The sequence below is a fragment of the Pseudophryne corroboree genome, chromosome 2 (genome assembly GCF_028390025.1).
Source record: "Pseudophryne corroboree isolate aPseCor3 chromosome 2, aPseCor3.hap2, whole genome shotgun sequence".
NCBI classification, from domain to species: domain Eukaryota; kingdom Metazoa; phylum Chordata; class Amphibia; order Anura; family Myobatrachidae; genus Pseudophryne; species Pseudophryne corroboree.
The window spans coordinates 162,675,446-162,688,683 of NC_086445.1; the positions used below are offsets into that span (position 1 = coordinate 162,675,446).

The 13,238-nt window shown below is 45.6% G+C and overlaps 1 protein-coding gene across 1 annotated transcript in view; it reads left to right on the forward strand.

Moving 5' to 3' along the window:
- The first annotated feature begins 750 nt into the window (after positions 1-750).
- The window catches only part of DHRS12 (dehydrogenase/reductase 12), a 53,531-nt gene continuing 41,043 nt past the window's right edge, over positions 751-13,238 (forward strand). The window contains exon 1 of the mRNA XM_063951954.1: positions 751-909. Within this exon, the coding sequence (XP_063808024.1) occupies positions 854-909 (56 nt within the window). The 5' untranslated portion in view covers positions 751-853. The remainder of the gene's footprint in view (positions 910-13,238) is intronic.

The window sequence follows — 13,238 nt, forward strand, 5'->3', positions numbered from 1 at the left end:
TACCCGGGATTCAAAATCCTCCCTTATTGTGTACGCTCGTCCGGGCACAGTACCTAACTGGAGTCTGGAGGAGGGTCATAGGGGGAGGAGCCAGTGCACACCACCTGATCTGAAAAAGCTTTACTTTTTGTGCCCTGTCTCCTGCGGAGCCGCTATTCCCCATGGTCCTTTCAGGAACCCCAGCATCCACTACGGACTCCGAGAAATAGATTTATCGGTAAGTAAAATCTTATTTTTGCACATGTGCAAATCTTATGAATTTTTTTTTAAATCTAATTCTTTTGATGCGATGGTTAGTCACCATTGCATCAAAATATTTGATGGAGAAAGCCCATAAGCTTCCCACGTCCATCCCTACACTCCCCGTCCCCGGAGAAAATGACGTTATAATGCCACAAAATAAGCAAGGGAGCTCCAGAGGAAAAAGAAGGGGGAGTCCTGCTTACCCCCTCAAGGCAGAACACGGTGGCGGGGTACTAAGCCGTGGAGAGTCACTGGAGAGAGATATAGTACTGCCATGTTACAGGCTGGGGTTGAAAAATGACAAGAGCTGGTTGGCTGGAACTTTATCTCTCTCCAAGCCTTAGTACATAGATCCCCATATCCTGCTTCAGCCACAGAACACTAAGCACAGGCACTGATATAACTGTCCAGACCACCACTTCTCCCCGCCTCCCCGCGCTGACCCACCAGGAAGCAGCCTCACTCATTTACACAACTATGGGCGGGGCCTAGCGCTGGTGCTGGCGGCGACGTCACGGTGCTGGGCGTATCCCCGCTGGAGTAGAAGTGAGCAGATTGCAGGTCATGCCCAGCCGCAGTTGCTTGTAACGCTTGGGGAAGCTCTGCTGCTATGTCTCTGTACAGAAACACAGTCTGGTTCCTGAAGGGGCTGCGGGAATATACCAAGTGAGTACATGGGAGGGGGTCAGTGCTGTGAACAGGCAGATATAGCCTGGCTCCTGCAGGTGACCCTGCACCATGCAATTGTTCTATGCAGTGTGGTGACAGGAGATGTGTGAGCTGAGCAGTGATACGGTCCTGTGTAGTATATAATAATCCCATATGTGCTGCTATGCCATAGTCCTCCTCTATTAACTGCTAAGACAGTATACAGCCAGTTACAGGACACTGCTGGCTGCCAGTTTGTGTAACACTGAAAAAGGAGGGACCTGTGTGTGTGATATAATCTTGTTACATAGTGAGGGTACTGTGTGTGTGTGATATAATCTTGTTACATAGTGAGGGTACTGTGTGTGTGTGTGTGATATAATCTTGTTACATAGTGAGGGTACTGTGTGTGTGTGATATAATCTTGTTACATAGTGAGGGTACTGTGTGTGTGTGTGATATAATCTTGTTACATAGTGAGGGTACTGTGTGTGTGTGTGATATAATCTTGTTACATAGTGAGGGTACTGTGTGTGTGTGTGATATAATCTTGTTACATAGTGAGGGTACTGTGTGTGTGATATAATCTTGTTACATAGTGAGGGTACTGTGTGTGTGATATAATCTTGTTACATAGTGAGGGTACTGTGTGTGTGATATAATCTTGTTACATAGTGAGGGTACTGTGTGTGTGATATAATCTTGTTACATAGTGAGGGTACTGTGTGTGTGTGTGTGTTATAATCTTGTTACATAGTGAGGGTACGTGTGTGTGTGATATAATGTTACATAGTGAGGGTACTGTGTGTGTGTGTGTGTGTGATATAATCTTGTTACATAGTGAGGGTACTGTGTGTGATATAATCTTGTTACATAGTGAGGGTACTGTGTGTGTGTGATATAATGTTGTTACATAGTGAGGGTACTGTGTGTGTGTGTGTGTGTGTGTGTGTGTGTGTGATATAATGTTGTTACATAGTGAGGGTACTGTGTGTGTGATATAATGTTGTTACATAGTGAGGGTACTGTGTGTGTGATATAATCTTGTTACATAGTGAGGGTACTGTGTGTGTGATATAATCTTGTTACATAGTGAGGGTACTGTGTGTGTGATATAATCTTGTTACATAGTGAGGGTACTGTGTGTGATATAATCTTGTTACATAGTGAGGGTACTGTGTGTGATATAATCTTGTTACATAGTGAGGGTACTGTGTGTGTGTGATATAATCTTGTTACATAGTGAGGGTACTGTGTGTGTGATATAATCTTGTTACATAGTGAGGGTACTGTGTGTGTGATATAATCTTGTTACATAGTGAGGGTACTGTGTGTGATATAATCTTGTTACATAGTGAGGGTACTGTGTGTGTGATATAATGTTGTTACATAGTGAGGGTACTGTGTGTGTGTGTGTGTGTGTGTGTGTGTGTGTGTGATATAATGTTGTTACATAGTGAGGGTACTGTGTGTGTGTGATATAATGTTGTTACATAGTGAGGGTACTGTGTGTGTGATATAATCTTGTTACATAGTGAGGGTACTGTGTGTGATATAATCTTGTTACATAGTGAGGGTACTGTGTGTGATATAATCTTGTTACATAGTGAGGGTACTGTGTGTGTGTGATATAATCTTGTTACATAGTGAGGGTACTGTGTGTGTGTGTGTGTGTGTGTGATATAATGTTACATAGTGAGGGTACTGTGTGTGTGATATAATCTTGTTACATAGTGAGGGTACTGTGTGTGTGATATAATCTTGTTACATAGTGAGGGTACTGTGTGTGTGATATAATCTTGTTACATAGTGAGGGTACTGTGTGTGTGATATAATCTTGTTACATAGTGAGGGTACTGTGTGTGTGATATAATCTTGTTACATAGTGAGGGTACTGTGTGTGTGATATAATCTTGTTACATAGTGAGGGTACTGTGTGTGTGTGTGTGTGATATAATGTTGTTACATAGTGAGGGTACTGTGTGTGTGTGATATAATCTTGTTACATAGTGAGGGTACTGTGTGTGATATAATCTTGTTACATAGTGAGGGTACTGTGTGTGTGTGTGTGTGTGTGTGTGTGTGTGATATAATCTTGTTACATAGTGAGGGTACTGTGTGTGTGATATAATCTTGTTACATAGTGAGGGTACTGTGTGTGTGATATAATCTAGGGTACTGTGTGTGTGTGATATAATCTTGTTACATAGTGAGGGTAGTGTGTGTGTGTGATATAATCTTGTTACATAGTGAGGGTACTGTGTGTGATATAATCTTGTTACATAGTGAGGGTAGTGTGTGTGTGTGTGTGTGTGTGTGATATAATCTTGTTACATAGTGAGGGTACTGTGTGTGTGTGATATAATCTTGTTACATAGTGAGGGTACTGTGTGTGTGTGTGTGTGATATAATCTTGTTACATAGTGAGGGTACTGTGTGTGTGTGTGATATAATCTTGTTACATAGTGAGGGTACTGTGTGTGTGTGTGTGTTATAATCTTGTTACATAGTGAGGGTACTGTGTGTGTGATATAATCTTGTTACATAGTGAGGGTACTGTGTGTGTGTGATATAATCTTGTTACATAGTGAGGGTACTGTGTGTGTGTGTGTGATATAATCTTGTTACATAGTGAGGGTACTGTGTGTGTGTGTGTGTGTGATATCTTGTTACATAGTGAGGGTACTGTGTGTGTGATATAATCTTGTTACATAGTGAGGGTACTGTGTGTGTGATATAATCTAGGGTACTGTGTGTGTGTGTGATATAATCTTGTTACATAGTGAGGGTAGTGTGTGTGATATAATCTTGTTACATAGTGAGGGTACTGTGTGTGATATAATCTTGTTACATAGTGAGGGTACTGTGTGTGTGTGTGTGTGTGTGTGTGTGTGATATAATCTTGTTACATAGTGAGGGTACTGTGTGTGTGTGATATAATCTTGTTACATAGTGAGGGTACTGTGTGTGTGTGTGTGTGTGTGTGTGATATAATCTTGTTACATAGTGAGGGTACTGTGTGTGTGTGTGTGATATAATCTTGTTACATAGTGAGGGTACTGTGTGTGTGTGTGATATAATCTTGTTACATAGTGAGGGTACTGTGTGTGTGATATAATCTTGTTACATAGTGAGGGTACTGTGTGTGTGTGATATAATCTTGTTACATAGTGAGGGTACTGTGTGTGTGTGTGTGTGATATAATCTTGTTACATAGTGAGGGTACTGTGTGTGTGTGTGTGATATAATCTTGTTACATAGTGAGGGTACTGTGTGTGTGTGTGTGTGAGATATAATCTTGTTACATAGTGAGGGTACTGTGTGTGTGTGATATAATCTTGTTACATAGTGAGGGTACTGTGTGTGTGTGATATAATCTTGTTACATAGTGAGGGTACTGTGTGTGTGTGATATAATCTTGTTACATAGTGAGGGTACTGTGTGTGTGTGATATAATCTTGTTACATAGTGAGGGTACTGTGTGTGTGATATAATCTTGTTACATAGTGAGGGTACTGTGTGTGTGATATAATCTTGTTACATAGTGAGGGTACTGTGTGTGTGTGATATAATCTTGTTACATAGTGAGGGTACTGTGTGTGTGTGATATAATCTTGTTACATAGTGAGGGTACTGTGTGTGTGTGATATAATCTTGTTACATAGTGAGGGTACTGTGTGTGTGTGTGTGTGTGTGTGTGATATAATCTTGTTACATAGTGAGGGTACTGTGTGTGTGATATAATCTTGTTACATAGTGAGGGTACTGTGTGTGTGTGTGATATAATCTTGTTACATAGTGAGGGTACTGTGTGTGTGTGTGATATAATCTTGTTACATAGTGAGGGTACTGTGTGTGTGTGTGATATAATCTTGTTACATAGTGAGGGTACTGTGTGTGTGATATAATCTTGTTACATAGTGAGGGTACTGTGTGTGTGACATAATCTTGTTACATAGTGAGGGTACTGTGTGTGTGATATAATCTTGTTACATAGTGAGGGTACTGTGTGTGTGATATAATCTTGTTACATAGTGAGGGTACTTGTGTGTGTGTGATATAACCTTGTTACATAGTGAGGGTACTGTGTGTGTGTGTGTGTGTGTGATATAATCTTGTTACATAGTGAGGGTACTGTGTGTGTGTGTGTGTGATATAATCTTGTTACATAGTGAGGGTACTGTGTGTGTGTGTGTGTGATATAATCTTGTTACATAGTGAGGGTACTGTGTGTGTGATATAATCTTGTTACATAGTGAGGGTACTGTGTGTGTGTGTGTGTGTGATATAATCTTGTTACATAGTGAGGGTACTGTGTGTGTGATATAATCTTGTTACATAGTGAGGGTACTGTGTGTGTGTGTGTGATATAATCTTGTTACATAGTGAGGGTACTGTGTGTGTGTGATATAATCTTGTTACATAGTGAGGGTACTGTGTGTGTGTGATATAATCTTGTTACATAGTGAGGGTACTGTGTGTGATATAATCTTGTTACATAGTGAGGGTACTGTGTGTGATATAATCTTGTTACATAGTGAGGGTACTGTGTGTGTGTGTGATATAATCTTGTTACATAGTGAGGGTACTGTGTGTGTGTGATATAATCTTGTTACATAGTGAGGGTACTGTGTGTGTGTGTGTGTGTGTGATATAATCTTGTTACATAGTGAGGGTACTGTGTGTGTGTGTGATATAATCTTGTTACATAGTGAGGGTACTGTGTGTGTGTGTGTGTGATATAATCTTGTTACATAGTGAGGGTACTGTGTGTGTGATATAATCTTGTTACATAGTGAGGGTACTGTGTGTGTGTGTTATAATCTTGTTACATAGTGAGGGTACTGTGTGTGTGTGTGTGTGTGTTATAACCTTGTTACATAGTGAGGGTACTGTGTGTGTGTGTGATATAATCTTGTTACATAGTGAGGGTACTGTGTGTGTGTGTGTGTGATATAATCTTGTTACTTAGTGAGGGTACTGTGTGTGTGAACTGAGAGAACAAAGTTTGCTTATAAAACCATCTCCATGCTACCATCCAGTCCTAAAGATTCATCTCGGCAATAACCAGCTATATATAACATAAAGATAATCTGGATCCGCTTTCATATAGTAAATGGAAAACCGCTAATTAATGAAGACATTTTTTTATTTTTTATTTACTTCATAGGACCTCACATGCGGCGAGGTGAGTATCGGGATTAGTTTGATACTGCAATACTCATCTGCTATAATGAATGTATTTCCCTCCTGTTTAATCCCTAGCTCATTGGTACCCCAAAAAAGCAGTGTCTAGGCACCCTGGGGGGCTGCGTGGCTCTTGCAGGGGTGCTTCAGGTTGGTAGTCAAGGACCAAATCTAACTATTTATAGTCAAAATCTGGGGCGTCAGAACGTTTTTCAGTTGGGGGGAGGGCAAGATAAAATCTCAATTTGGCGCTCCTAATTTATGGCCACCTTAGACAGGTCACTTGTACCTGTACGAAACTCTATGGAGTAGCAGTGAGTGACACCTTATATACATTATGTCTGGTAGAGCTCCCTTACACACAATATGCCTTTTAAAGGGCCTAATTCAGATCTGATCGTAGATGTGCTAAATTTAGGTCCGTGGTCACCAGAACCCAGTCTTGAATGCCGAACCTGCGACCCTCTAGAAGGTGAGCACTCTGCAGCCACCACAGGAGAGACACCCTGGCCCTGGGGGACAGGCTTATTTTCTGATGAATTTGAAGATGGGATCCGGACCACTTGTGCAGAAGGTCCCACTGAAACGTCCTCGCATGAAACCTGCCAAATGGGATGGCCTCGTAGGTTGCCACCATTTTTCCCAGTACTCGAGTGCATTGATGGACTGACACACTTTTCGGTTTTAACAGGTCTCTGACCATGTTCTGGAGTTCCTGGGCTTTTTCCATCGGGAGAAAAATCCTCTCTTGTTCCGTGTCCAGAATCATGCCTAAGAACGATAGCCGAGTTGTTGGAACCAACTGTGACTTTGGTAGATTCAGAATCCAGCCATGTTGCTGCAGCATTCTCAGGTAGAGCGCCACGCTTTTCAGCAACTGATCTCTCGATCTCGCCTTTATCAGGAGATCGTCCAAGTACGGGATAATTGTGACTCCCTGCCGGCGCAGGAGCACCATCATTTCCGCTATTACCTTGGTGAAAATCCTCGGGGCCGTGGAAAGCCCAAACGGCAACGTCTGAAACCGGTAATGACAGTCCTGTACAGCGAATCTCAGGTACGCCTGATGAGGGGGCTATATGGGGACATGAAGGTATGCGTCCTTTATGTCCAGTGACACCATAAATCCCCCCCCCCCCCCCCCTCCAGGCTGGAGATAACTGCCCGGAGCGATTCCATCTTGAATTTGAACTTTTTCAAGTACAGGTTTAGGGATTTTAAATTTAGAATGGGTCTGCCTGAGCTATCCAGTTTCGGGACCACAAATAGGGTTGAATAGTACCCCTTCCCCTGTTGAACTAGGGGAACCTCGACAACCACTTGTTGTTGACACAGTTTTTGAATTGCAGCCAAAACTATCTCCCTCTCTGGGGGAGAAGCTGGTAGAGCCGATTTGAAAAACCGGCGAGGAGGCACGTCTTCGAATTCCAGCTTGTAACCCTGGGATACAATTTCCCTTGCCCAAGGATCCACGTCTGACTGAACCCAGACGTGGCTGAAGAGTCGAAGACGTGCCCCCACCGGCGCAGACTCCCTCAGTGGAGCCCCACCGTCAGGCGATGGATTTAGTAGAAGCCGGGGAGGACTTCTGCTCATGGGAACTAGCCGTAGCAGGCAGTTTTCTCTGACGTCCTAGTGGATGCTGAGAACTCCGTAAGGACCATGGGAACTCCGTAAGGACCATGGGGAATAGCGGCTCCACAGGAGACTGGGCACAAAAAGTAAAAGCTTTAGACTAGCTGGTGTGCACTGGCTCCTCCCCCTATGACCCTCCTCCAAGCCTCAGTTAGATTTTTGTGCCCGAACGAGAAGGGTGCAAGCTAGGTGGCTCTCCTGAGCTGCTTAGAAGTAAAAGTTTAAATAGGTTTTTTATTTTCAGTGAGTCCTGCTGGCAACAGGCTCACTGCATCGTGGGACTAAGGGGGGAAGAAGCGAACTCACCTGACTGCAGAGTGGATTGGGCTTCTTGGCTACTGGACATTAGCTCCAGAGGGGACGATCACAGGTTCAGCCTGGATGGGTCCTGGAGCCGCGCCGCTGGCCCCCTTACAGAGCCAGAAGAGCGAAGAGGTCCGGAGAAAGCGGCGGCAGAAGACGTTCCTGTCTTCAAATAAGGTAGCGCACAGCACTGCAGCTGTGCGCCATTGCTCTCAGCACACTTCACACTCCGGTCACTGAGGGTGCAGGGCGCTGGGGGGGAGCGCCCTGAGACGCAATAAAAACGATATAAAAACCTTATATGGCTAAAAAAAATGCATCACATATAGCTCCTGGGCTATATGGATGCATTTATCCCCTGCCAGTTTCCTGAAAAAAGCGGGAGAAAAGGCCGCCGTGAAGGGGGCGGAGCCTTTCTTCTCAGCACACAAGCGCCATTTTCTTTCACAGCTCCGCTGGAAGGACGGCTCCCTGACTCTCCCCTGCAGTCCTGCACTACAGAAACAGGGTAAAACAGAGAGGGGGGCACTATTGGCAGCTAATATATAAATACAGCAGCTATAACAGGGAGTAACACTTATATAAGGTTATCCCTGTATATATATATATATAGCGCTCTGGTGTCTGCTGGCAAACTCTCCCTCTGTCTCCCCAAAGGGCTAGTGGGGTCCTGTCCTCTATCAGAGCATTCCCTGTGTGTGTGCTGGGTGTCGGTACGATTGTGTCGACATGTATGAGGAGGAAAATGATGTGGAAGCAGAGCAATTGCCTGTGTTAGTGATGTCACCCCCTAGGGAGTCGACTCCTGACTGGATGGTAGTAATTAAAGAATTACGTGACAATGTCAGCACTTTGCAAAAAACTGTTGACATGAGACAGCCGACAAATCAATTAGTGCCTGTTCAGGCGTCTCAGACACCGTCAGGGGCGCTAAAACGCCCGTTACCTCAATGAAGGAGGCATTGAACATTTCTGACACTACAAGTACCACAAAAAAGGGTATTATGTGGGGTGTGAAAAAACTACCAGTGGTTTTTCCTGAGTCAGATGAATTAAATGAGGTGTGTGATAAAGCGTGGGTTTCCCCCGATAAAAAACTGCTGATTTCTAATAAATTATTGGCACTATACCCTTTCCCGCCAGAGGTTAGGGCACGTTGGGAAACACCCCCTAGGGTAGATAAGGCGCTCACACGCTTATCAAAACAAGTGGCGTTACCGTCTCCTGATACGGCCGCTCTCAAGGAACCAGCTGATAGAAGGCTGGAAAATATCTTAAAAGGTATATACACACATACCGGTGTTATACTGCGACCAGCGATCGCCTCAGCCTGGATGTGCAGCGCTGGAGTGGCTTGGTCGGATTCCCTGACTGAAAATATTGATACCCTGGATAGGGACAGTATATTATTAACTATAGAGCATTTAAAGGATGCATTACTATATATGCGAGATGCACAGAGGGATATTTGCACCCTGGCATCTAGAGTAAGTGCGATGTCCATTTCTGCCAGAAGAACGTTATGGACGCGACAGTGGTCAGGTGATGCGGATTCCAAACGACATATGGAAGTATTGCCGTATAAAGGGGAGAAGTTATTTGGGGTCGGTCTATCGGACCTGGTGGCCACGGCAACGGCTGGAAAATCCACCTTTTTACCCCAGGTCACCTCTCAGCAGAAAAAGACACCGTCTTTTCAAACCCAGTCCTTTCGTCCCTATAAGGGCAAGAGGGAAAAAGGCCGCTCGTTCCTGCCCCGGGGCAGAGGAAGGGGAAAAAGACTGCACCATGCAGCCTCTTCCCAGGAACAGAAGCCCTCCCCCGCTTCTGCCAAGTCCTCAGCATGACGCTGGGGCTCTGCAAGCAGACTCGGGCACGGTGGGGGGCCGTCTCAAGAATTTCAGCGCGCAGTGGGCTCACTCGCAAGTGGACCCCTGGATCCTGCAGGTAGTATCACAGGGGTACAAATTGGAATTCGAGACGTCTCCCCCTCGCCGGTTCCTGAAGTCTGCTCTACCAACGTCTCCCTCCGACAGGGAGGCAGTATTGGAAGCTATTCACAAGCTGTATTCCCAGCAGGTGATAATCAAGGTACCCCTCCTACAACAGGGAAAGGGGTATTATTCCACGCTGTTTGTGGTACCGAAGCCGGACGGCTCGGTGAGACCAATTTTAAATCTAAAATCTTTGAACACTTACATAAAAAGGTTCAAATTCAAGATGGAGTCACTCAGAGCAGTGATAGCGAACCTGGAAGAAGGGGACTATATGGTATCTCTAGACATCAAGGATGCTTATCTCCATGTCCCAATCTACCCTTCTCACCAAGGGTACCTCAGGTTTGTGATACAAAACTGTCATTATCAGTTTCAGACGCTGCCGTTTGGATTGTCCACGGCACCACGGGTCTTTACCAAGGTAATGGCCGAAATGATGATTCTTCTTCGAAGAAAAGGCGTATTGATTATCCCTTACTTGGACGATCTCCTGATAAGGGCAAGGTCCAGGGAACAGTTAGAGGTCGGAGTAGCACTATCTCAGGTAGTGCTACGTCAGCACGGGTGGATTCTAAATATCCCAAAATCACAGCTGATTCCAACAACACGTCTACTGTTCCTAGGGATGATTCTGGACACAGTCCAGAAAAAGGGGTTTCTCCCGGAGGAGAAGGCCAGGGAGTTATCCGAGCTAGTCAGGAACCTCCTAAAACCAGGACAAGTGTCAGTGCATCAGTGCACGAGAGTCCTGGGAAAAATGGTGGCTTCTTACGAAGCGATTCCATTCGGAAGATTCCATGCCAGAACTTTTCAGTGGGATCTGCTGGACAAATGGTCCGGATCGCATCTTCAGATGCATCAGCGGATAACCCTATCTCCAAGGACAAGGGTATCTCTCCTGTGGTGGTTACAGAAGGCTCATCTTCTAGAGGGCCGCAGATTCGGCATTCAGGATTGGATGCTGGTAACCACGGATGCCAGCCTGAGAGGCTGGGGAGCAGTCACACAGGGAAGAAATTTCCAGGGCTTGTGGTCAAGCATGGAAACGTCTCTTCACATAAATATCCTAGAGCTAAGGGCCATTTACAATGCCCTAAGTCAAGCAAGGCCTCTGCTTCAGGGTCAACCGGTATTGATCCAGTCGGACAACATCACGGCTGTCGCCCACGTAAACAGACAGGGCGGCACAAGAAGCAGGAGGGCAATGGCAGAAGCTGCAAGGATTCTCCGCTGGGCGGAAAATCATGTGATAGCACTGTCAGCAGTGTTCATTCCGGGAGTGGACAACTGGGAAGCAGACTTCCTCAGCAGACACGACCTCCACCCGGGGGAGTGGGGACTTCATCAAGAAGTCTTCCAAGTGATTGTAAACCGTTGGGAAAAACCAAAGGTGGACATGATGGCGTCCCGTCTCAACAAGAAACTGGACAGATATTGCGCCAGGTCAAGGGACCCTCAGGCAATAGCGGTGGACGCTCTGGTAACTCCGTGGGTGTTCCAGTCGGTATATGTGTTCCCTCCTCTTCCTCTCATACCAAAAGTACTGAGAATCATAAGAAGGAGAGGAGTAAGAACGATACTCGTGGCTCCGGATTGGCCAAGAAGAACTTGGTACCCGGAGCTGCAAGAGATGCTCACGGAGGACCCGTGGCCTCTACCTCTAAGGAAGGACCTGCTCCAGCAGGGACCTTGTCTGTTCCAAGACTTACCGCGGCTGCGTTTGACGGCATGGCGGTTGAACGCCGGATCCTGAAGGAAAAAGGCATTCCAGATGAAGTCATCCCTACCCTGATCAAGGCCAGGAAGGATGTAACTGCAAAACATTATCATCGCATTTGGCGAAAATATGTTGCGTGGTGTGAGGCCAAGAAGGCCCCTACGGAGGAATTTCAACTGGGTCGTTTCCTACATTTCCTGCAAGCAGGATTGTCTATGGGCCTAAAATTAGGATCCATTAAGGTTCAAATCTCGGCCCTGTCGATCTTCCAGAAAGAACTGGCTTCAGTGCCTGAAGTTCAGACGTTTGTCAAAGGGGTACTGCATATACAGCCTCCTTTTGTGCCTCCAGTGGCACCTTGGGATCTCAATGTAGTTTTGGGGTTCCTAAAATCACATTGGTTTGAACCACTTGCCACAGTGGATTTGAAATATCTCACATGGAAAGTGGTAATGCTGTTGGCCCTGGCTTCAGCCAGGCGCGTATCAGAATTGGCGGCTTTATCCTATAAAAGCCCTTACCTGATATTTCATTCGGATAGGGCGGAATTGAGGACTCGTCCTCAATTTCTCCCTAAGGTGGTTTCAGCGTTTCACATGAATCAACCTATTGTGGTACCTGTGGCTACTAGGGACTTGGAGGACTCCAAGTTGCTGGACGTAGTCAGGGCCCTGAAAATATGTTTCCAGGACGGCTGGAGTCAGAAAATCTGACTCGCTGTTTATACTGTATGCACCCAACAAGCTGGGTGCTCCTGCTTCTAAGCAGACGATTGCTCGTTGGATTTGTAGTACAATTCAACTTGCACATTCTGTGGCAGGCCTGCCACAGCCAAAATCTGTAAAAGCCCATTCCACAAGGAAGGTGGGCTCATCTTGGGCGGCTGCCCGAGGGGTCTCGGCTTTACAACTTTGCCGAGCAGCTACTTGGTCAGGGGCAAACACGTTTGCTAAATTCTACAAATTTGATACCCTGGCTGAGGAGGACCTGGAGTTCTCTCATTCGGTGCTGCAGAGTCATCCGCACTCTCCCGCCCGTTTGGGAGCTTTGGTATAATCCCCATGGTCCTTACGGAGTTCCCAGCATCCACTAGGACGTCAGAGAAAATAAGAATTTACTTACCGATAATTCTATTTCTCATAGTCCGTAGTGGATGCTGGGCGCCCATCCCAAGTGCGGATTGTCTGCAATACTTGTATATAGTTATTGTTACAAACAAATCGGGTTGTTTATTGTTGGAAGCCATCTTTTCAGAGGCTCCTACGGTTATCATACTGTTAACTGGGTTCAGATCACGAGTTGTACGGTGTGATTGGTGTGGCTGGTATGAGTCTTACCCGGGATTCAAGATCCTTCCTTATTATGTACGCTCGTCCGGGCACAGTATCTTAACTGAGGCTTGGAGTAGGGTCATAGGGGGAGGAGCCAGTGCACACCAGCTAGTCTAAAGCTTTTACTTTTTGTGCCCAGTCTCCTGCGGAGCCGCTATTCCCCATGGTCCTTACGGA